Source organism: Corapipo altera, unplaced genomic scaffold, assembly GCF_003945725.1.
Source record: "Corapipo altera isolate COAL_440 unplaced genomic scaffold, ASM394572v1 0, whole genome shotgun sequence".
Lineage (NCBI taxonomy): Eukaryota > Metazoa > Chordata > Aves > Passeriformes > Pipridae > Corapipo > Corapipo altera.
Genome location: NW_020884872.1, coordinates 82,579,365 through 82,604,671, shown reverse-complemented (window position 1 = coordinate 82,604,671; position 25,307 = coordinate 82,579,365). Strand labels below are relative to the sequence as shown.

Genomic DNA, 25,307 nt, shown 5'->3' with positions numbered 1-25,307 from the left:
TAGTTCTTCAGAACATTTATTATTTTTTTTCCTTCTAGGGCTTAATATAGACATTATTCACAGAATTAATGCATTTCTTAGGACTGTAAAGTACTGAAAATTTGAGGTAAGTTGAATATTTAGTTTTAGTTTTGGTTAACCTACTTTAGAATTTTGCAGGTGAAGACCTGCAATAGTTAACTCACTGAGAAATGTACAGGGAGTTTGGCATGCTTTAAGGGGACACAGTAAGTAGTACAGTTTTGGAAAAATATTTTTAACCCTGTTACAGATCGTTTTGAAAAGGAAGATTTATGTGCTACTTTAGAAGATTAATTTGAAGATTGGAATATTTGGTTATAAAAATAGATGGCATTTGAGCACCTTATTTTCTAGTGTTCTTTTAAATACATGACTTCCAAATCATGAACAACATTAATTTGAAAGTTAGCAGAATTGTCAAAATTTATTGACAGAATTTATTGTGTTTTCTGATAACTTCATAACCCTTCTGATAAACAACTACTGAACCAAAAATATTGGCCTAATTCTCATGTATGACAAGGCAAAAATTTAGAAAATTTTTCAATCAGTACGCACTTTCCCCTTTTAAAACATTAGCAGCTAATTCAATCCCAATACTTATTCACACACTTTACTAAACAAGTAAAGGCAGGAAAATAGAGGGATAATCATGCATATAAAAATTTCAGGAGGAATATACAAAGGAAGAAATTATTAAGCAGGTCAGTGTGCAAGAGCAGATTAGGGCTGGAATTCAAGAGTATAATAGTCTCTGAAATACTTTTTTAAAAGTCCAGCTTCTGAGAGGCAGTGAATATTTGCAAATAATTTTCCTAAAACTATACAGCATGTTCATCATAGGGCACATGAGAACACACAGGGAAAGAGATTAAAAAGGGACAATGACATGCACTCAGAAGCTTGTTTCCTTAGGAAAACACACTATAAAGACAAGCTTGAACTCTATGCTTGAGAGAGAAGCCAGGATAACATTTTTAAATAAGAATTATTGCTAAAGTAACTGGAGATGCAGATGATCTCTTCAGGGCTTTGATTCCTCTGGCTAGACAGCAGAGAGCTGGGAATGTATTTGCACTTACAGTAACTGTGGAAGGAAATAAAAAGCATGTAACTTCAAAAGATGTTGCATGAACCCCAAAATTATTTCCAAGAATATGTTTACAACCACCTATATTTTTCTAAGTTTCCCAATCATTAATACATTATGTTCTCTCTTTTTTTTCTAATTTATTATGGCCTTGAAGAAAACAGGACTTTGTTCTGGCTCACTGTTGCAGAGTGAAGTAATTGTGTTATTTTTCCATCTTCCCAAAACTGCCTTTCTTTTACAAGTAGAGCCATTTGTACGGACTATGTAGTGTGCAGCCATCCTGACATCTCATGCAGCAGCCTAATCTTGCACTTCTGTAGCCTGCAGTGCCTCACAGAGGTCTCAGCCCTGGAAGTAGCCTTCTCTACTGAAAATGTAAAAATATTTGCTGAACTACTGTCCCAAATCACAGGATAGTGTTGCCAGATAACATTTCTACTCAGGAAAGACAGATTAGTTCAACAAAGTTCAAAACCACATGTCTAACTCACATCAGTGGAGCACCAATAATGTTTGAAGATACATAATTAATATATCCTACCATGCTGGCTGAAGTGAGATGATGCATTTACATGAGCAGTCTTTGAATTCAACCATTATAAAAATGACGGGGTTATTTTTATATGTTCGCTTGCAGAATCCAAGCCTTAAAAAGACTGCAGCATTCTGCTAAATCCTCCAAGGTACCAGTCACTCACAGTTACTATCATATGTGTTCAATAATGTTGGTACAGAATGTGAACATACTGGAGGACTAAACCTTCAGAAATCTCATCAGCTGCTCTGAACCAACACTGCATTGCTGTTTGGAATTGTAATTCACACTAAAGAGAATACATCTAACAACCAGAAGCAGAACTTTAAAAAGCAACATTCTACTTAAGTAGCAAAATTTTGTGACAGTTTGTTTCATTGCAGGGGGGGGTTCTTGTTACTGTTTTTCTTACAATTTGTTGTTAAAATTAATTGGTGAAAATAATTAGGATAAGGATATAATCTTATTTTACTTCCAGTGGACTTAATTTATGCATTGGATAAAACTTTCCATATGCTTAGTTTACTGCCTCCCTGTAAAAACAGAAAAAAATAAAAAAAGTACTATTTGATAATTTAAAAGATCTACATTTTTAACTGAGCACATTCATGAAATAGTATTTTTCTCAGAAGGCAATTCAAACAAGTTTTGTAATTGTTTTAATGAGAAATTCACTGTGCTAATTTTACTGCAATCTAGGGGAAAATAGGGCAAGAAAATTGGTATTTTTAACACTCTAATCAGTAGGAGAATATGATTACTGAAATGGCATTTTTCAGTATAATGATTAGATCACATCTTACCTGATGGCAAACGTGGAAGCTGTACACATTAGGAATAATACTAACACCATAATGACTCCAGTCAGACCTGGAACTAAAAGGGACATAAGGTAACTTACATTTGAACTGTGAAAAGGTATACTTGTCTACTATGATTTTCTAAGGAAGTGGAATTAGATATACAAATCATGATTTAATCAAACTCTTACAAATACTTATCTCCTGAGCACAATTCATGTATCAAACTAGATAAGAAAGAAGAGTTGTGTAATTTTCCACCTTCTCAGAAAAAACTACCTTCTCCCTTGTATTTCACCATGCATAAATGATTTTGTATTAGTCTTTGCTGCTGCAATCTTTTGCTCATGACATCTGTCTCTAAGCAGGTAACTAAGAACAAACACTGTTTATTTGTAAGACTGACTGTACAAATTTCTTTATCTCTTTCTTATTCCAGATCCTAAACTCTGTTGATCATGACAATTAAAAACCTGGTCAGGGACAGAATTTCAAGCAAATCAATTTCTATGCAAGCTGTCACTACAATTGTTTGCCAACCCATTTCATTCTGGAATGAGGAAGAGCCCGAAATTAATCTCCATGGCACTGTATAATGCTTGAAATTGTTGACCACAGAGCAAGGTCTGTGAGAGTGATCTGCAGCCAGTATTTGAAAAGGGAAGGTTAAAAATATTAACAATTGGACTCATTTGTTCAAATGCAGACTCTTATCAGAACTAGTTTATCCTCAGCCCTTTTAAGTCAAACGAGAGAAACAAGTATTTCTACAGCATGGTATGTTGGACAAAGCTCTCAGGCACATGGTGTGATTCTTGAGGTGTCCTGCACAGGGCCAGGAGTTGGACTCAATGATCCCGATGGGTGCCTTCCAACTCAACATATTCTATGATCCCATCCTAAAGCAGAATCCTGCCCATAAAGTACAGTAAATCATCAACCTAAAAACAGATTAGGAAAATAACAATTGGCACATTTTCTGAGCATCTTATCTTCAAAATTGCTATCCCAGTAATTAAGAATATGAATTAAAAATTAGGATCCTAAAATCTATGAAATATTACGTCACTACCATTTAATCCTCAAAGAATGTTAGTATTTATGTGTAGTTTCTGGTCACCTTAAAAGCCACATATCTGGGTTTAAACAAAGTCAGTCAGGTCAATCATCAAGCAGAAATCTAAATAAATGCTGATTTAGTGTCAAAATACAAATGTCTCAACCAGCTTTTATGGATGCAAATGACAAAACCACACACTGTAATGGTCCATGATCACATCCTAATGACAAGAGCAAGCTTATTTTTTTAATAATTGATTGCGATTTTAGACTCTTTAGCAATAAAGAGACAATCTCAAATCTTATCTTTTTATAAACTTCTCAATATCCACTCATTGAAAAGTCTTATGCCCAAAATCTGTTACATTCCAAATCACTCCTCAATTTTCAAACTTTAGGAAAAATCTCATCCCTACAACCAATGGAAGTTTCCTTATGGACTGCATAAAAAACTTAATTTCACTCCTTCATGGAAAGATTACAATTAAAAGCAGTTGCAATAAAAAAAAATAAAAAAATAAAAAATAAAACAAACAAACAAACAAACAAAAAACATTCTATCCACTGCCGCCTTCTTCATTTCTTCTTTCTTAACCTAATTTGATATGTAGCATGCAATGAATCTCCCCTCTGACACAAATACTTCCAATACAATTGGAGTACAGCACTTAATCCAGCTTTCTACACTGTCACTTAAGAGACAGGTCACCTAGTACATTGAGTTTTTAATTCTCTTCTCCATCAAACTGAAATCACTCACAATCTTGTCCCACCTTATCAGTGCATTTTTAGTGTTTCCTCTCTGCCCTGTTCCAATCTCTCTTTTCCTTCACTAAGTTCTTGAATACTTGTTACTCCCACAGTTTGCCTCACACCTTTATACAAGGAGCTTCTTTCCTAAACCGATCTGAAAAGCCATCACAATATAAATCCTTCTGATTCCTTATTCCTTCTGTTTGCTGTTCTGAACTGTCAAGGAAGAAACCAGGGTTTTTTCCATATTTGCACATTTCCAATTGCAGCAAAATCTTGGTCCCTGTCTAAGTATTCCTTCAGCACAAATAATAAGTGATAATTCCTAGTTGTTAGGATGTGATCTGAGTAATTTTAAACTTAAAGATGATTTAGAATCACTGCTTTTGCAACTATGTGCTCAAATTTTTGAAAATGCACTATTTTCCTGGTTGACAGAGAGTAAAAGGGGTTCCACCTCTCAGCTACAGAGGTCTCAAAGTATCCTCACAAACCAGGACAAAATATGATTGAAACTCTCACTGTTTCTTTATACCAAGTCCTTCTCCCTTACACACGATATTGAATATAATCCTCGGTTGCTTGGTTTGTTTCTCCCCCCTCCCATCTTTAACATCCTCCTGCCAGTTAACCTCATTCAAGCCCCCATAACCAATTCACTAACTACACTATTTACTTGACCTGCTTCCAGTTAGCAGTTAACTTATACCTCAATTTCTATTATTTCACTTTGTCACTCTCTCTGCTCTCAACTGATCTATACCTTCCCTAGGGTTTTTGGAAAGCACTGTTGTGCAAGCTGCTAATTCTAGTACATCTGTTGGGGTTGACAAACCCAATTTGACAAACCCAATCTAGAACCCCATCCATTGTTGTCTATTCAGATTCCTTTGGACCGCGCCCTAAAAGCTGCAAAGTTGAGGTTTTATTGTTTGATCTGAATAAGGGTGGAAGTGTGATGGCATCAGAAACGACCTTTACCTGCTTGTGAAGCACTACAGTTCAGGCTTGTGTCTGCCCCTCCATACTCAAACATTGCTCCTTTCTAAATTCCTGCACCAAAAATGTTTTGTCTTTTTATTCTTTATGAGTGCTGAAGTCTGATTCCCATGTAAGAGTTTAGATTGTTCTGAAGCCAAACCAACCCTTAAATAAACCAGCTGAAGCAAGAAGACCGCTCTACCTTTATGGTTTTTTTCTTGAAATTGGATCATTTAGGAATTTGGTTTTAATATTATGCAGAATCTCTGTTTGAAACTAATGATTATCTGCTGACTCATCTGTACAATAACAGCTTTGAAGATCCTGCTCAAGCTACTATGGGGCTTATGTAACTCCTCCCTCCTGACTACTGGATAAGCAAACCCAGGTTATATTAACACAAATAAATCAAGCTAGCTGAAATACAACAAATGGAGCATGTGAACAGAGGATCAAAAATTTTGTCTGGAAAGTAATAATGAGAAGCAGCAAACTTTCTCATTCAGTTTTGCAACAGACTTACCAGTTGCAAAAAGTAGTTTCCTTGGGTCCTGAAAAACAGACAAGCAAAAAAAAAAAAAAAATCAACATATGGGATTTTATACCTATATGAATAACATGGTAATAATAAGTAGTTCATAAAGCTCATGCACAATAAGACGTAAGTAATTCCTAAACCTGGATGCAGGAATGAATTTGGTAGTAGTTTACATTGACTGTAATTCAACATAAACTAAATCTTTAGCCTTTGCATTTCCCCAGTGAAGACAATTCTGATCTGTTATTAAAAACTGGGATACAGATAATTTTACAGACAATTATTTTTGAAAGCTTTACTCAATTACCTCATCCCTTTGGGGGGACAAAGGGAAGTAGAAGAGGGAGAGAATTTGAATTTAAATGTAAGACAAGAGGCAAGCATTTTACTGCCAGCTACATCACCAAGAGATTTGCAGGGGACTCTAGTGAAGCAAGACTGAACACAAAGGATCTGACAGATGTTCCTGTGTCCTTCACAACATGTGAAAGGAAGAGGGGATATGTCGGTGAGGCAGGAAACTGCCTCACTCCCCCGGGTCCTATATTTCAGAGGTTTTGTCTTCATTGTGGAGAAAACTTTATTATTATTATTATTATTATTATTATTATTATTATTATTATTATTATTATTATTGTTATTGTTATTGTTATTGTTATTGTTATTGTTATTGTTATTATTAAACTTGCGGTAAAATGCAGTGAGGGGAGGTTTTCCTGACCTTTTTCATATAGGTCAGGGAAAATGAAGTATCCTCTCTCTGACCTTGTCCTTGTCTCTGATCAGATGTGCATACACATGTAGAGAACATGACAGTAGCATCCAAACTGCCCACCACAGTTAAAAAATGGGTTTAAGTGAAATTCAAGCACAAAGGTTCAAAAGCTACTAAAGTACCTAGAATCCAGAAAGTTTGATCCTAGAGTTCCTAAAAACTTGCTATAATCTCCATTTTCTGTTGGAAAATTCCTAAGACTGCTTAGTAGATGCTGCCATGCACACCCTGGCATGTTCTTGCCTGAGGCAGGCTCCTGATAATGTTGCTGATGAGGCTAAGCCTATAAGACCACTCCTAACACAAGCAGACACGCAGTTCAACTCAGAAGCTCAGCACAATAGTTGGTGTTGGCATGTCTGTCTGCCATAGAATAGCTCCATGATTAGATCATTCACCCTGGGATTGCAAGACCTTGGTTGTTGGTCCTTATGAGCCTGGGTTGAGTCAAGCTCTCTTTTTCTGGGAAAGGATGCAGCTGGGATAGGGTCATTGCAAATATTTCCTAATGAAGCTGGTAGAAAAGAAATGCAGACTTGAGACCAGAATGAATATAAACAAGAGGGAACTTGATTGTAGCCCAAAGAAGAAAGAGTCCTGGACTCTGGTCTTGCTTCTTAAATCTGCAAATACCTTTCCAGTGCCAAATATGGAAGCAAGCACCTGGACTAGGAATCTGATACGGCTGCAAGAATCTGCACCAAAGTCAAAGAAAGTAAACAAATCAAGTATTTTGCAACTAGAAATCAGCTTCCAGCCCAGTTCATGTAGACAGCTAATCCTACTCTTAGCATATATACTCACTGCAGCTCAAAAATGCAAAATCCATTTCAAATCTCACTGCATTCTAAATAGTGGAAATGAGGAATGTATTTTCCCAAAAAGCAGTAGAAATGTCTCAATCTGGCCCACTCAAGGAACAGAGAGAAGCAGAAAAGAAGCAGGAGAACAAGGTGCAAGGTGAAAGAACTTGATGACTGCATTCTCCATCTCATAATCAAATAGGAATGAACCCTGCTGCATTAAACAAAAAGTGCTTAATACATGGTTTGTCCAGAGAAAGAAGTAAAATCCACAGCAACCCACATGACGTGAGTTTTCAGTGCACGAAACAGAAGCACTATTTAGATCATAGGATGGATCATATAATGAAACTGAATATGAAAATAATCACATATTTAAATTATATGCTTAAAAGTGAAATATGAAAGGACAGCTGGCTCACCTCACCACGATAGTTTGCTGCATTTAGGGCCAGAAATTCTTCATTGTAGTTCTCAGAGAAGTTAAGAGCATTCACCAGATGAGCAGCAACATGTAAGACTAAGAAAAAAAAACTGAGTAAAGTAAAGGTGAGGTCTGTAAACAAGATATGGATGTTCCCCTGAAGTGGCCACCCAGATGCCAAGCTGTAATCACATCACCTGCATGAGGTACATCAGGGACTAAGGGATTCTTTTTCCAAATCAGTTTATAAATATTCATGACAGAAAGATGTATGTATTTTAAGGGGTTTTTTTAACTCCGTAGCAATGATTTCCATGGTACAATGCTTCAGCTGAGAGGCAACATTCAAAAGTGTCCAGCCAAGAATATTTCTTCTTCACCAAAATGGGTAGTTGTCTCCACTGTTGCCTTCCCTGCAGTTAAGCCTGTAGTACCCTGCTTCTTCACCCTAATCCCTTAGGCACAAAGGGATAATGGCATATTTTGACCTGATCTCATATACCTATCCTTGTAGAAACTGGAATTTTAAGGAAAGGTTCAGCATTAGAATGTATGGCCATGTGTTTAAAGCAAAGATGAACCAAAATTCTCACACATCTGAGAAAGCATTTACAATTTAAGACAGGCAAGCACAGAACAAGACTATCCCCAAACGTACTGTAGAAGAAAAACCATGAAGTACTGCTTCAATGTGCTTCCCAATCACGCTGCTACTGAGTACAAAAAGATCTCACCTGAAAAGATGCATATTGTAACACCACATGTCACATGGAAAGTTTTACTTTTGTCTAGCAGCCTTCTGGTTTTCTTGCTGGCAACCTAGTAAGAGAAGAATTCAAGCAATCTCTTCTAAAACAAAGCAAAGAAAAAGAATACTAACAGCAACTGCTGCGATATAATAGCAACTCCACCTTTTACTAGGTTTAACACCCTTGCAAGCATAGTACCTAAATTTAAAAACTACTGGATTTTATGACAAAGAGATGATTTTGAGGATTTAATGAAGAAATTACACCTCAGATCTGTATTACATAACTATCAAGAGCACATAACGTACCTTCTGGTCTTAAAATTTAGGAATTCCACTAACTGTGTACCATCACTGACTCTTTTATAAAGAAGATCAAAAGGAATGGTATATTAGCATACACATATGCATCTACAGGCATCAAATTTTATAGGTATGTGTCACATGATGCACAGAGGTCACAGGTTCAATTTGCAACCATCCAGAAAACTGTTCCTCAAAAGCATTACTTACATTTTCATAAAAGCAAACTGTGAATCACAAAGAAGCTAAACTACTGTTTACTGAATAATGGTACAGAAAACAAACCCTCTTAGATTTGACAGAAGTGGGGTTTTTTTAAATTTCCCATGATAATGAATGTATCAGGTTGGGTATTCTTATTTAAAGTTCTATCATCTCCAGTAGGACACTTATGGTCACACAGAGATAAAGTTGGTTTTGTTCTGTTGAATTTTACCAGGAAGCAGTAGAGAGGACACATATGCCTCTAATATAACAGTTCAGAAAGACAAAGGATACTTCATCTGGCTACAGTTCAACAGCAGCTCTCCATTCTTCAAAAATGCACTGAAGAAACCATCCTCACAACAGGCCAAATCAAACTAGACAGTGTCAGCCATGGCATTGTCTTCAAAAGAGTTATGGATCTAGGCTGAATGTCTGATACTTGCACCATGCAAGCACATACTGTATAATAACCAGGGATATAACAGATTCTTTTTCTATTATTTTTCAACTAAACAGAGACCAGGGCCCTCTTCTCAATTGCAGCATTCTGAGGACAGTACTTACCTTCTGAGATCCTCGCAGGAAGGCCAAGATAACGCGGCACACTGGTAGAAGGACCAGGCAGCAGTTGAGATTGAGGACAGATGCTGAAGCTCTGCTAACACACAATCCTAGCTGAACAAATATTGCAAGAGTTAGATTACAGGGAGAAAGGAATAGCACGTGTCAGTATTCAATCTCTTTTTCTTTGCAGTGAAACCAAACAGTTCCCATGCTCTCTGACTCATCAGAATAGTGGAGTTTCATTATGTTTTATTGTACTGGAAAAACCACCGTACATACAACATGCTATCCTGTTCTCAAAGAGGAGAAAACAGCTCTCACCTTTGCATCAAAAAGCTACTAAAAATAATTTTGTCAACAATAAAGTCATCAAATGACAGTTTTCTAATGAAAGAGCCAATATTCCCATCAGTGCTCAAAGTCACAGGTACCAAAAATATCTGAGACAACAATAAGCATCTACTGAGAAATCATCTGAAAGCTTCAACAAACATAATTAAGTAAAAAAGATCAATAAATACTATGAAGACACTAGAGAACCACTTAAGTTTAATGATTTTTCTGGTAAACAAGCCACAAAAAGATGTAAAAAATATCAATTCGGTCAAATCAAAATGATCATATTGTTTCAAGGACTGTTACAGAATTGTCACAGAACTCTTCATCCATTCACATTATGCAATGCCATATTTGGACCTAAAGAAAGTGAGTTTTCTTCGGTTTAGCTACTCAATAGCTGGTAACTGTAATGAAATCTAATTTCACTAATGCTTTCACTGATATATTTGGAACTTACATAATTAGAACAAAACCACTTGTCAAATAAATGAACAAAGCACACATTCATGTCATAACCTTGTATTTTTAATCTTATTATATTATCTCATTCATTTATGATTTTAAAAAAAGTTAGTAAAATGCCATTGTTCTCCTAGTTATTAGGTTGAATTACCATTTTACTAGCTTATATAAAAGATGTTTTTAGACTGTCAACAGATTTCTAGAAGGATATTTCTTACAATGTTCTCAAACCCCCAAGTTTTTTAACTGCTGAAGAAATTAATAAATAAAAGTATTATAATATTAAAGATAACTCAAATACCGCAGTAGTATGTGAATGAATTGAACAGGTATAAATTAGCTAATAAAAATTACTAAAGATTAACTATTTTTTTCAAAATGAAACTTTATGTCAAAAAACAAGCATTTGTTATTTTCTTAGTCAAAAAAAATTAATCCATGAAACATCTATTATATTCAGATTTTGTTATTGAGAAGAAACAAAATCAGAAAGAAACAAAGAAGTTTTATTTATTTGGAAATACATTTTTTAAAAACATTATTAGAAAAGTCTTGTAATTTCTATTTTGTTTTTTTTTACAGACTTACATACATGTCAGAGAAATGGATCAATATATAAGCTATTAAAAGTAAACAAGATAACTGCACTTCAGAATACCTTCCACAGAACAAATCAGTCATAAGGGCACCTTCTCTCACAGTTGCCTGTGAGAAGTAGAAGCAATTACCCCACAAAATGTGCTCCACTTTGTTCTCTCCCATGTAAATGTGGGATCCCCAGCAAAAAAATTCCAGGAACATATTCTCTCTAACCTACAGAATGATAGCAAATAAGACTAAAATGAGCCATGTCACTTAAAGTTTTTCCCACTCTCCAGATGTCCTCCATTTCTTCTAATGTATTGTTAGTCCTTTTTTTTCCTTACATAAGACTTCCCTTGCTTCTATTTCATCTTTTACTTCACTCTCTGTTCACATGCACAATGAGAAATTATTCTTGCTACATTTCCCTCACAAGCCATGTTCTTCAGATTTTTGATCATCCTCTCCTCTCTGCTCTGGACTCTCCCAAATGGTCCAGCCCCCAAGTGTATTGACTAAAACTGAGCACCAGCTACAATGGCCACAACCTCAGCAATTGAGCTGAGGTTTTACCAAGTGCTGATGTCACTTTCCACTTGAAAGTGTGATAAAAAAAAAAAAAAAGAATAACCACAAAAAATATATTTGTCTATCCTTGCCCACTAAAGTAGCTTCAAGTGACTTGTAAATATTTTTATTTATATATATAAATTATATAAATTGTATATTTTCATATTTTTATTTATATATATTTATATTTCTGCGAGATAAAATGGCAGTACCCTTGAAATGACTGGAGTTAATGGTAAGTAAAATGTCTCTATAATGCGTTGTTTGAATATACAAGACTGTCTCTATCTTCATTAAATCCTCTAAAGGGAACCTAAAAATGAGCTATAGACTTCATGAAAGCAATAACTTTAAAAACATGGTCATTAAAAACTGAAGTATTTTTATTAAAGCTTGCTTATTTGCTACAGTATCTCAGTGATTACATGAGCATGATTTGAAAAACACAAGAATTATGTAGAACTAATGTTGTGCAAATGCAAGCAATAAACAGAATAATTTTTGTAGCTCTTGACTAACATCCAGAAGCTGAAAAAAGACAAAACAGTTTAAAAATTTTAATAATTTCTCTTGTATGACCTATGTGATACATCATTTGTTTCTCAGGAATTTATGTTGTCTGAGTTTAAACAAACTAGGCATGACATCAGTTATCCAAGATTCCCTTTATCAGGCACCACAATTCTTCTTACAAAACCTCAACAAAACAGTCTAGTTTGGAATAGTCTAGAATCAAGACTGTATAATGTTTAATAAATAATTCCTGTGTGAGTTCAAGAAACTCTTGGACAACACTCTCAGGCACACGGTCCGATTCTTGGGGTATCTTGTGCAAGGCCAAGAGTTGGACTCGAACTTGATGAGTCCCTTCCAATTCAGTGTATTCTAGGATTCTATGATTCTAAGTAAAATACCAAACAATTTAACTGGTACAAAAAATATGAATCAGCAATGATGTGTACAAAAAGTTACCCTATTAACTATTAACCTTTTTTTTTCGTTATTTAACAAATAGCAAATATTCATTCACAATGCAATTACTATGGAAAAATGCCCTTACATTAACCCTAATTCACTGCTATCAGCACCTATACAAAGGAGAAAAAAAAAAAAAAGAGCAAGAACAGCAAACGACTTCAAATATGCAGTGCACTTTTAGGAAAGTGTGATTCAACAATTGTTACCAATGAATAATGTAAGGTTTTATTCTGAACAAATAAAGTTGGGCAGTGCTTGCTGCAACAAGCCCATGACCAATGTGAAAACAATAGTAAATATATTTAGCAATGCTTAGAATCAAAATTCACGCAAGACCAAGAAGAAAAACAGAGTACTAAGTTTGCTCTTAATATATATGCAAAAGCTAAAAATATCACCATGAAACTAATTCTTTCCAAATGGTTTCCAAGTGATCTCTTTCTTAACTTCCTTTGCATTGCCTGGGTGGCATAGTAACAAATTAACATAATACACTGTTGGATTTTTAAACAATAGTAGAATAAAGGATGATTTTTACTCTGAGGCAACTCACTGGCCTAGAAGGGAATATATATCTTAATTAAGTAGCTTAGAAATGAGAGAAATATAATTATTTTTTCTTCCTAAAGTTTTTATTGGCTAAAGAAAAAGAAGGAAAAAAAATTATTATTTCATGTTACTAGTATATGAAATTTCTGTAGGATCAAAAAGACAAAGAAACACCCTCAAAATCTCTGCTGGACACTGTTTTATCCAGCTTTATGGACACTGAATTTAAGCATTTGATCACCTCCTTTTCTACTCTGACTACCCAGTCCCACAGTTATCCCATTTCACAGAAGGGCAAGGAGGCATAGAAAAACTGAAGGATTACTCGAATTCACAGAGGATTTACTCTGTGGCAAGAATAGTAGGGAACTGGACCATCCACAAACTCAAATCCTAAAAGCTAGGCTAGACTTTTCCTCCAGACAACTATAAAGCAATCACCACCTTCTCCAAAGTAGCAGAACAGGGTTCCAGCATGTAAATTCTCCAGCTATCCCTGTCTGACGTACAGTCCCATAGAAATCCAGATGCATTCCTGGTTACGCTCACACAACATACAAAGGACGAAGAAGCAAAGAGTCAGATCTCTTTGGATTTTCTGTGTGCTGCTGCCATCAAAGTAGGGGAAATGAACTTTCCCTCTTAGTTAGGCAAATTATTTCAGAATTAGGTTGAGGGGTACAGTAACTTACTGCGTACCACAGAATACCCCGAAGTTTGCCAGTTACAAACACAGAGTTGAAAGTTACCTGCAACTGCTGTGCACAGAAATCTAATGTTCGATACATAGTTGCAAAACATACAGGGCAGCAGAACACAGAAAGACTTCAATGAATCTGTCCTATCTCATTTCTTAAGTCAATCTTGTACCAAAAAAATGGTAGAATGGTGCTGCAAATCCTTCCACACCTAAAAGTGATGTGATTCTGTTTTTCAAGATTTCACTACCTACAAGCAACAACCCTAAACAGGTCATGGTGTGGTAGAGACACCACACTTGGTGGTCTCTCTGGAAGACTTTCTTTGAAATTTTTAAATCTTTTATGGTTCAGGGCAACTTGAAAGGTTCTGAGAAGACTCATAAGCCACATGCTGCTCTCTAGACACAGGTCACAGACCATCTGCCCAGATGGAGAGCTAAAAATAGTTATTGTCTTCGGTGGGACAAACTGTGCTATACAACGTCCCTCCTTTTGACCCAACTTCCTTTTCTTCAAAAAGTACTCCCTGTCTTGAGTAACAGAGCACTGATAATCTAAGATGAAGGACAGAACCCAATTGCATGCACAGCAATTATTTCCCTTAGGCCTGTCAAATCTAGCTGGAGATCTAGCAACAAAAACACGAAGCAGCTGAAAGGAAGGAAAATGCAAAGGTAGTGGAAACCTACAAGAACATGTGAAAACTTCTACAAAGTTTGACTTCATTTTGTTCCTGAAGATGAAAGGTTTCAAGGAAGGACTCTGTAAATCACAATCTCATGTACTGCAACCCTCTAAAAATTATTTTAAGACTAAGTGGTGCAATATTTTTTAATCACATTTGAAAAAAGAATTAGAAAAACCCCACCTGCAATTCTCTACAGAGAATTTAATTCTAAATTAAAGAATTTAACAGCAGCCCAATTATCTATGCTAATTCAACCTTTCAACTTCAGACTTCTGCTTCCAAACAGGAATCAGAAGTTGGATATATTATAGGAAGAGAGAAGTACCAGGAGTGGACAGTGGCAATATTTTTAGCTCCTTTTTAAGGCATGGGATATCTTTCCTGCACTACTGAGAATCAATATTATCACTGCTCACTTGTAACTCACCACACACATTCTTTGAAGGTTTTCCTTCTCTTTCTGTCTACATGTTTAGGTCATGTTCCCATTTTACATGCAGTGCTTTTATATAGGATGTACTCCTTCTGCTTAAATCAATCATTCACATTGAAGGAAGCAACTAACTTAATCTTGAATTCAGTAATAGATTCCAACTCCTCTGATAATCTCCAAGCAAAGTGTATTCACTTACAGGATTTCAGACCAAATGTTCATCTTTATTAATCTATTAATCAGTTAATTTAATGCTAGAATCCTCACCTCAGGACTGACAATTTAAAAAAATACTTGTCAGTGTTGCTGAGTTACAGGGGGTTTTTTGTGCCAGGCAGAATGATGCACAAAGACTGGAAGGAATCTCAAGCTATCTTCGCAATTTGAGTGTTCCAGATCATCCTTCTCCTATAGCAACACCACAAAGCGTGACAGTGTTTTATATATAATTAGTAACAAGAGCTTAAACATTGATCCTGCTAGATGCAGCATTACCTAAACTTCACAAATTTGGCCATGAAACAAGGGATTAAGGGGACCTAAGTACCTCCAAGAGATTCACACACTGCAAGTCACGGCCAGAGCAGGAAGTTTCTTCCTGTCCTATCTGAGTCATAGTCAGACCAAAGTGATGCAATGTCTGCTACTAAGGGCTTCCTTTATGTTTAATTATTTTCCCTTATCATAACACAGTAGGTAATACCATCTGTGAAACCAGTCTTCTGGAGTGTAATGCAGCTATTTTATTTCAAGACCTACCATTGTTGGACTAGCATGGAAAATCTGCAGTAATACATAATATAATGAACAATCAAGCAAAGAAACACTTTGACCACAATTCAGCTCTGTTCTACATAGAGTGTGATACCACGATCATCTTAGAATGAGGAGCAACGATGAAAACAAGACTATTTTTAACATGTCTAGATGATACAGTAGTAAAAATTTCAGTTAATCATTTGAGGTGTACCTCTACTAATTCAACCTGCACTATTGACAGTTTTCACAAGAAGTGCTGCAAATGCGAAAGTTTTCCCATAAAACTTAATAGTATATGTGACCTTCACTGGGTATTGTCATTTGAACTTTAAAAAAAATAAAAAAGCAAGCAAACAGAAGAGATATGGTGCAAAACCCAAGTTCATCCCTGGTTATAGTTAAGAACAAATCCCAGCAATGATGCTGAAATGTGGGCTGTAGAGGACAAAGGGTTGAAGAAAAAATGTTTTGGAAAACAAAAAAAATCTACAATGAGGCAAAGAGAATACAGGAAGAGATTTACTTGCAAATTCAAGGGGACTATCAAGATAAAGTCTTGTAACACCCTCAGTCTTCACTAGAGAACTCTGTATATATATATCTATATATAAAGCTTCCATAGCAACACAAATCTATTATTAGACATTTTTGCTACATGTCACACTCTAAATAGCCTGATTAAAAGACAACTAAATCACAAAAGCACACTGCATTGGGGAAAATAAGGAATCAAGATATGAAACTCTCTCCAATGCTTAAATGTGGAGGGTAAGCAGGCTGCAGCAAGGTTGCATAATGATCAATGAAAGCAGAATTTGGCCTCAGTTAAGAAAATCTCTATTGTCATGATGAACTAGCAAGGAAAGACATGAAAGTTACTTGAATATCTGGAATATATTCCAAGAAGTGAATAAAGATGACAAATGCTATGTACAATACTGCACAGTAAGAAGGCAGTAACCATATAGAAAAAAAAGTGAGGCACCACTTTTCCTTTTCAATCCCATTTTCAGATATTCAATCTTTTCTCAAAGAGATCCTTCTGACAATGTATTTTCTTCACTTTGGTCTGAAACCCAGAAGGTTATCTCTTGCATTAACATTTGACTACATACAGTTATTTGAGCAGGGACAAGAGAGGTAATAGGGAAAGGGTAATAGGCCATTACAAAGTGAGCCCAAAGCTCTTCCTATTCATGGGGAACACAAGCAACAAGGAAAAGTTATTTTATTCAATGCTGTTAAAAGCAAGACTCGAGTTCTATAAGGTCAGTACCAAATTTAGGACTGAAGTTTTTGGTCAGGTGCAAGACAAGCTAATCTGAAGGGAGAAATCCTCAAGTCTGTAAATAAATTAACCATCTGGACAATCTCTGACTGAGCAAACACACAACCTCCAACAAAGAAGATTTTGGAGTCATGTAAAGTCATTTACGACTCTCCCTTTCTTGTAACTCCTGCCAACTACATGTTGTAGTATCTGTCATTAACATGAAGATGAGAATATTCCTTTCCTCTTTGCCACACTCTTCTATAAGAAATCTATGTCTGTTGGGTGTTTCTTCAAAGGCTTCTCTTCTTTAAGCAAATAGAAGACTACAAGTCAATATTTAGCAAATTATAAAAAATTGAGATTCTTTATCTCAATAATGTTCCTGAACCAATGGCAATGAATGCATTAATACAGTAAGACTATGGCCAGAAGCATTAAAAGCAATTCAGTATCCAAAGGGATAGTTCATCAAAGCAAAAGTATCAGAAAGGGGTTTACATCCACTAGGTTCTGATGAACTTCCACAGCAAGCATTTTATAATCATGGAATTATTCTGGCTGGAAGGGACCTTGGGATGTCTCTATTCAAACCTCCTACTCTAAGTATGTTCAACACCAAACTCAGATTAAGTTTGCTCAGGATTTTTTGCCCAACTGGGTTTTAAAAACATCCAGGTATGGAGATTTCACAATGAAGAGTTGATGGTCTCATCAACAGAACTCAAACTGAGCAAAGCAGAGGTATTTCACACAACAAATTTACCCACTAAGTTTTGTAGCATATAATAGTCTAACTTCCTTCTAGTACGTTAGCACCTTTGACTTAATTGTTCACTTTGCACTTACAGGACACCACCATGGTTCTAGTGCCTTTTTACAGGTATAGAATTAAGGATCAGAACAATTGTCATTGAAGGACTGAATGCAAGTTAGGTACCTAAACAATTTTAAAATCCTATGATAAGTATTTTGTTCAACATTGCAGAGAATGCAATTGGAAAAGAATAAAACTGAGTCTCGTTCTTCTGTAGATAGATGAAGTAAATCACTCCAGTGACCACTGAATGAAAGACTAACCTCATTCTTTCTCCTTCTTCACATCAGAAAGACATGGCATGAAAACATGTCAGAGCTGAATATATTCAGGATATTCAGTCCAATGTCTCATTTCATATCACAATCTGATTTCCTACAGCAACTCTTCTTGTCCTACATTCTGTTATTTGGTAAACAAAGTTACCTGTGGTAAATCTTTCAGTGCTGCAAGTGCAAAAGATCCTAAGGAAATTTTAGGCTATTGTAGCATACAAAGTAAGAGGAAAAAAAAATTCCTTAGCAGACCTCACTGAAAAACAAGAGTAACTTTTTTTTATTCAAAAATCGCCACATCTCTTTGGCATTTTTTGTTTACTGGCTGGAAAAAGGACTCACTTGTCATGAAAGTATCTAAAAAACAGTTCATTCTGTTAAGAAAAGAAATATCAGCTGTTGAATCATAAATGAAGACTTTAATCTAAATCTCAACATTTTCAGACATTAAGAAATGGCACAGAGGCAAAGCACTCACACGTATACAGAACAGAGAGAAGACTGGTTAAGCAGGTGGGCCATGGGCCAGTGGCTACACAAACCAACAGAGAAGAAGAAAAGGGGCAAAATCACTCTGGAAGGTAATAGAAGCTGTAGTATAGACATGCATATGCCATTTCCTGAAGAAATTAAATTGAGTTCAGTTGTCCCAACCCCTGCAAAATAATCTGTATGATTAATACACATATACAAATACACTGAAGAGAAGGGAGAAAGCTAACTTCAGGGTCTACTGATGATATTTAGACAAACTGTCAAAAGTGAATTGTAAGAACGTTTTACAGCCTTTAATATTTTCAAAATTTTAAAATTAGTTTCAGAATTTTGACCAAAGCTCTTCCCTTTCCACCTCATTTTAGAACGTCTCCAAATTTCTGTGGTTCTTTTTCCCACAGTTGCAGACACAGTTAGACAAACTCAAAAGCATAACCTCCTGGCCCTCATCTTCTGAACAAAACAAGGAATCTGTTGCCTGAATCATCTCAAAGGTTCTGAACACAGATTAAATTACTTTGTATGTGTCTTTCATTTTGAAGTATAAGAAAATATACAAACAAAGAGCAGACCATGAGTTGGTACAAGGCAGTCAAGTCATCTGAATTGAGAAAAACTTGCTGATTGATACCAGCTGACAATCTGTCCCAACATGTTACCCAAGAAGATTTGCTTTACAAACAACCCACTTGCTCTGCCAGGAATAAACACAGTTTCAAATGGATACACTGGGCTGCAAAGCCATTAGAGATTAAGGTAAAATTAAACACATTCTCACGCTTTTTCTGACAAGAAAGTCATCACTGTGAAGGATTTAAGTATTTTCATTCCCTTCTTTTTTGCACTACCTTTTCTAAGATTCATTTTATCAAGTCAACTTACTTTCAAGCAAGATCACAAAACCTTATGGAACTGAATAGCTATGACAACGATATCAACCATGTGAAAATATATAACCTGGATCTACCAAAAATAAAACCCAGAGACTCTGCAGCAGGTTAGGATGCACATCATCTGTGCTTTAATCTCATGTCAACTTTCCACTGAAATCCATTCCTGAGTACGACATAGTGTTACAAAACATTGTGTTATGCAGTCACTTTTTCTTGGGTTCTCAAATTCTGAGAAACTTTTGAGCATTTTTCAGAAAACTTTTAACCCTAAGTCTATCCCTTTGGATAGAAGTGTTTTTCAAACAATTGAAATGGTGTAGCTGTGGATAACTTCCCAAGAGAGACCAGTATCCAATTTCTCCAAGTTCTCTTTTTGGGTTCATCTGTTGGCGATGGATATTGCCCTTGCTAGATCAAACTACTCAAATCCTCATTCAACCATTCAGAATCCAAGAATTTATTATTAGAAAACAAAACTAAAATTCTATAGATTACAGTGATTTACACAGAACGGAGGATCTATGAGAATGACAAAGACTGAAAAGAACTAACACTTATTAAAGAAGTCCTTCAGCAAGTATATATAATACAATGGATTAGAAAGAATTTGCCATCATGAGCCCATAGCTTGGCTAATGTTTTGATGACGAAAAGTGGAGCTCCGGTCATCTGTTGGGCATGTTTGTGTTCCTGTGAGCCTGTCTGCAGCTGGGAACACCGGGAAGGAGGAGAAGAGGGGGAAGAATAGCTGTCCCACACTTGACTGGTTCTTTTTCTTCTCAACAGTGTTCACTTTCTACTCCTAAACAACTGTCAGAAGTATCCCAGTAACTTCTTACTTGATCTTTTCCCACTTTGAAGAGTTAACAGACAGTTTGTGTCATCCTTATTAGCAAATGCATTCTGCCCCTTTCCCATCTCCCAGCATCCCAATTTTCAGGGCAAAAAGTAATGTCCGGGTCACTCACCCCTAACATCTGATACAAATAATAATACTGTAGCCCTTGATAATAGAGCAGGAAGGTTTTCCAGAAGAGCCATACATTGAGGGAGAGCCAGAAAAACTGAAAAGAAACAGAAACAAGAGATTGTAAGTGAAAGTTACATATGCAAACTTCCGTGTTAATTTCATTCATAAAACTCATAGCTCTGTAGTTTCATAAATATATGTAAATGGATTGGGAAAACAAGCTTCAAGCACTTAGTATAAAGATACTTTAAAATATTAAAAGGAATAGCCTCTCTGTGTGAAATTCTCACTTTCCTCGAACTTAACAAAACTTTATGTCTTAAGACAACCGAGAGCTGGTGAGGCCCCCCCCAAACAAGATGTTACCCCAAATCTTCAGCTGGATATTGCAGTTAAAATACTTAAGGAATAAAAACCAGCAACAAAGAGACAAAGGAAGGGAGAACTTGACCTCCAAGAAGCTGCATCTTCTCCCTCAAACTTTCCCAAACAGAGCCTAACAAAGAGCAAATAAACACAACGTGTGCCGATCCCAGCCAGGCACGGACTCCCGCGCTGTCCCAGGCCGTGGCACCCGCGTGCATCCCTGCCAGCCGCGCACCGGGACAAGCACGGAGCACATCCCACCGCCTGCCCGAGCACCGGCATCCCCCGCAGGCGCCCTGCCCCAGCCGTGCCTCCCGGCGGGCACGGCAGCACCTCCTGCAGCCCCGGACCCGCCGTGCCCGCCGAGCCAGCTGCAACCCGGGCCGGCCCCACCGCCTGCAGCTCCCCCGCGGCCCCTCCTGAGCCTCCTCCGCGGGGCAGCCCCTCTGAGGGGACCCCCTCGGGGCCGCCCTTACCAGAAAGAGGTGCTTGCTCCCCTCGTTGGCCAGCCAGCTCCTCCAGGACAGCGCCATGGTGCGGGACGCCCGTGGGGCAGCACCGAGGGCTGGGGGGCGCCGGGCGGGCGGGCGATCCCTCCTTTTCAGCCGGGCCGGGCCGCCCTCCCCTCTCCCCACCCCTCACCCCCCGCCCTGTCTTCCGGCCGCCGGGGCGTTGCGCTCCGGCCCCGCCGCGCCGCCCTCCAGCCCCCCGGCCCCGGCCCGGCCCGGCCGTGCTGCCCCTTTGTCCGCCCCGGGGGCCCCGCGGGAGCGGCGCTGCCCCGGCGCCGCAGCGCAGCCGGGCGGGAAGAGGGGGCTCAGAGGGGGCCACCCCCGAAGGGACAGCCTGTCCTGCCAAGGAACGGTGTGGCCGCATCCTCGCATCCCCCCCCCCCCCAACCTTGGAAAGCGGGTTTTCCCCACTGAGAATCCTGTCCGTGGGGATCCCCCTTGCCCCAACCCCCCCGACATCCCCGCCCCGGCTGAAATGTGATACAGAAAACAGGAGGGAGCGAGGAAGCAGCCGTGCATGCAACTGCTCTGCAGTTCTGGTAAAACAAAAGAGATTGTCTAAGAAACTAGTGTTCGGTCAGTACATGAGGCCCTCGAAAGCTGGGAAGGGACGGGAGTCTGATCCTGCTCCATCAGATGTCCCTGGAGCACACTGGAAGTGGTCGGCTCCTGTGTGCAGGCACAACGGGCGTGCAATCGAGCAGCAGCTAGGAAAAAGCAGCTATGGGTACCTCCACACTGACAGCGTCCCGAGTTCGGATTGATACACGTCGCAGTCAGTCTGCACTTAGTGGTTGTCTTCATGTTTAGTTTGGGGTGGGTTTTTTTGTTTGTTTGTTTTGGGTTTTTTTTGAGGGAAAGTTGCACCGCATACTGATTTTTATATTAAGAAAAAGCTTTAAAAAAACTGCTTGTTGCTAACAGCTTTCAAACATAACACCCTGGTGAGTCACAGGGGAGCTCCACTTTAAACCAGGCATTGTGGTGCACATGCTGCTCCTTGAGATAGCAGCAACAATGACAGCTGGCAGCAGAGCAAGGCTGGTTTTCTGGGAGATGCCAAGTCCAAGCACCAGCAGTGAGAAGTCTCATCCAGTCCAACTTGAGCTGGCTGTCTTTCTCTTAGGACTCGGAAAATTGACATTTTTTGTGTTCCTTGTGAACCACATGCCAAGGGTCCAGAGAAAAAATGGAAGAAAGCAAAGTACCATCTTTCTCAGGTTCCGTATAAAGCAGAGGGAGTGTCTGACCCATATGTGGCCCTGACAGTAAAGAGTACAAGTAGGGCATGGCTCCCGTGAAACTCAGTTGAGAGTATTTTGGCTGCAGCAGGACCCCTGTCTCAAACGAAGTGGCAGGATTTCTGTAGCTGTATGAAGTGCTAGGTGAAATTTTGAAGCAGCAGGGTAGAAGATTACGGCTATTTTATGTCATTAAATGACACTAAAAGGAGAACCAGTGAAGGGGTAAATACATATTTTGGATTTAAGCCTCAACAGAACCACAGTTTGGTGCCAAAGCAGCCCTAACAGCAAAAGCAATAGTACAGTTTATTTATCTTGTTTGCTATTTCCATTCATATCCTTGTTTCAGATGTAGTGCAAAGAAAATGGAAACTCCTTACGGAGAAACAGATGATGAAACTTCTGTAGACAAGCGTGTCAAAGCTGGAATGACAGAAAATAAAATTCATAGGATATGTCAGGTCTAATAACATGAGGTCTCAGCCAAAGCTGAAGCTGCAACAAGCACAAACAAAACAAAAATAATTTGCCCATCATATGTTTGGCTATTAGAAATGTCTCTGAAAAATCAGCTTATGCAGGATTTGACTACCCACTCATATGCAGCTGATGACTCATGAACCAGCACTTCACTGCCCACTTACAAAGTGCTATAAGGCATGTGGAGTACATGACTCATGCTCCAGTCGACGTTGGATCCTACATCATATCTAGGTACAGAGCAAAGAATGTGTTTTTGTAGAAAACATTCTTATTTTCTTTTTCCCTGGAAACAGCCAAGGGCTTTGAATCAGTATCCCAAGAAGAGTCTGGCAGAGACCAGTGCCATGCTAATACATCTACATTCTTCCCCATAGAAAAGGCTGAGTTTGCAACTGCGTAAATCATGCCTTCCCAGGGATCTCTGGAAGTTCTCTGTCTGCGTTCTCTGTTTTGAACCATCCCAGATATATATGAGCATGTGTTTCAAACTTATTGGTAAGAGCACTCAGAAATGGCCATACATGCTAATTATAATCCAAATAATTAAAAAAGTTGTACTTTGAGCACCAGCTCATCTCTTCTCTCTTTCGTTAACATCCCTCCTCTGGCTGTGACACTCTTTGTCCTACTGACTGGACAGAGCACTGTGAAGGTAGGCAGCCCCTCAGAAACTGAGCATATAGTTTCTCTGATAATGTCACTTCTACTGCATCAACAAAGTCACTCTGACTACACAGTCACCTTCCAGGTCTACTTGCCATCAACATCTACTACACTGAAATGTATTCTCACAGAGCTTATTTGGGTACTCTACAGCACTTTGCTGAGTTATGTAGTTAAAGTTATAGACATGGTTTAAAAGTTTTCTAGTGCTGGAATTCTACTTATCTACCTGAGAGTGATCCAGAGTCAAATCATGTCTCCATCTGCCAGCATATTGTGGCCATCCTGCAAGTTCTTTCAGTGACTGCAATAGTTGTGAGCACAACACCGTGTCCTTCCATTCTGAGGAGTGGTCCAGGCACCTCATCTTCTGCTCTGTTGCAATCTAGATTTAGGCAGACAGGCCCTTAAATTCTACACACATCTCTAAGGAGGTTGATCCAGTATGCCTTCTCAGAATATTTACCCTCAACACTGAGATCATGGGAGGAGAAGAAGGAAATGTTGACTCTGACTTCATTACAGAGAACAGGAAAAGTGCAGATTCTGCATAACAGCTCAGTGATTAGAGCACTTGACCAGTAGTGGGAGAGCTGGACTTTTCTCAAAGAGCTACAACCATTGCATTCACATCCCAGGAAAGTTTCCTAACCACTGCCTTTCACTGGGCTCAAGGAAGGAAACAATCTCCAAGTAAACCACTGTGCAGCCAGGAATGCAAGAGAGAGAGGTCAAAGAAAATCAGAAAGTGATGCTGACCAAGTGGTAACAGCACACATCTAAGGGAGAGGATCATCTAGGAAAGGAGATTTGGGATGCTAGTTCATTTTTTGTTTCCACTGGAAGAAAAAATATGGAACGAATTTCAAAATTCAACATTTTTAAGAGAAAGAGTTGCAATCACAGGAGAAATCAGAAACAGAAAATTTCCCCACAAATGAACTTGTATTTCTTGGAAACTTTCTCATTAAACTTAAGCTACATGCTGTTTACCTTTTTCACTTTTCCTATAACTCTACCATGTAGTCACAATATAAGGGTAAAATAACAATCAAAGCGTATGTCACTCTGAAGATCTGTGCCATATGAGTAATATCCTGTGCGATGGCATATGGCTTTTATGGCATTACATGTTGTATCATTTCTTTCCCTTTTTGAAATTGGATCTTTACATTTGCTGCATACCAGAAGATCAGCTTGCTTTCTTGTATGCTCCCTGAGGCCTCCCCAGTGTGACATGCTTCCATAGACTTGGGTGGCAGCCAGGTTTATTAATTTTGATGGAGCTGCAGTGATTCATGGTAACACTTTATTTACTGCTGCCATGGTGTCTAGGAGCACTAGGAATGGCCCAGGCCCACAATTTACCTTATTAGAAAGGTAAAATTTATATCCAAAGACTTCAAATGAAGAATCAGACAACAACAGATGGAGTTCTTGTAGACACAGCAAAATGGACAGCAAGGCATGGGGCCACTGGTAACATTAACAGGCTGTGTTCTGCTTCCATTGAACTCTCCTAAATCAAGGCATGTAGCCATTGCTCATCTCCATGTTACAAGTTCAAAAACAATGACAAAAGATCCTACAGTATTTTGTCCTCAAATAACCTCCTACACATTCCTGATTCAAAGAAAGATAGCATGAAAACTCCAAC

General features: G+C 38.2%; 1 protein-coding gene across 2 annotated transcripts in view; it reads right to left on the bottom strand.

Moving 5' to 3' along the window:
• Positions 1–21,323, bottom strand: part of NOX4 (NADPH oxidase 4) — a 106,122-nt gene extending 84,799 nt beyond the window's left edge. The window contains exons 1-7 of one of the 2 annotated variants that reach the window (XM_027653647.1): positions 21,228–21,323; positions 20,384–20,479; positions 9,605–9,715; positions 8,517–8,601; positions 7,781–7,878; positions 5,766–5,793; positions 2,453–2,525 (exon numbers count right to left, since the gene is read on the bottom strand). In XM_027653647.1, the coding sequence (XP_027509448.1) occupies positions 2,453–2,525; positions 5,766–5,793; positions 7,781–7,878; positions 8,517–8,601; positions 9,605–9,715; positions 20,384–20,479; positions 21,228–21,284 (548 nt within the window). In that variant the 5' untranslated portion in view covers positions 21,285–21,323. The remainder of the gene's footprint in view (positions 1–2,452; positions 2,526–5,765; positions 5,794–7,780; positions 7,879–8,516; positions 8,602–9,604; positions 9,716–20,383; positions 20,480–21,227) is intronic. The other variant, XM_027653723.1, reaches the window with a different exon arrangement.
• Between the last annotated feature and the right edge of the window lie 3,984 nt (positions 21,324–25,307).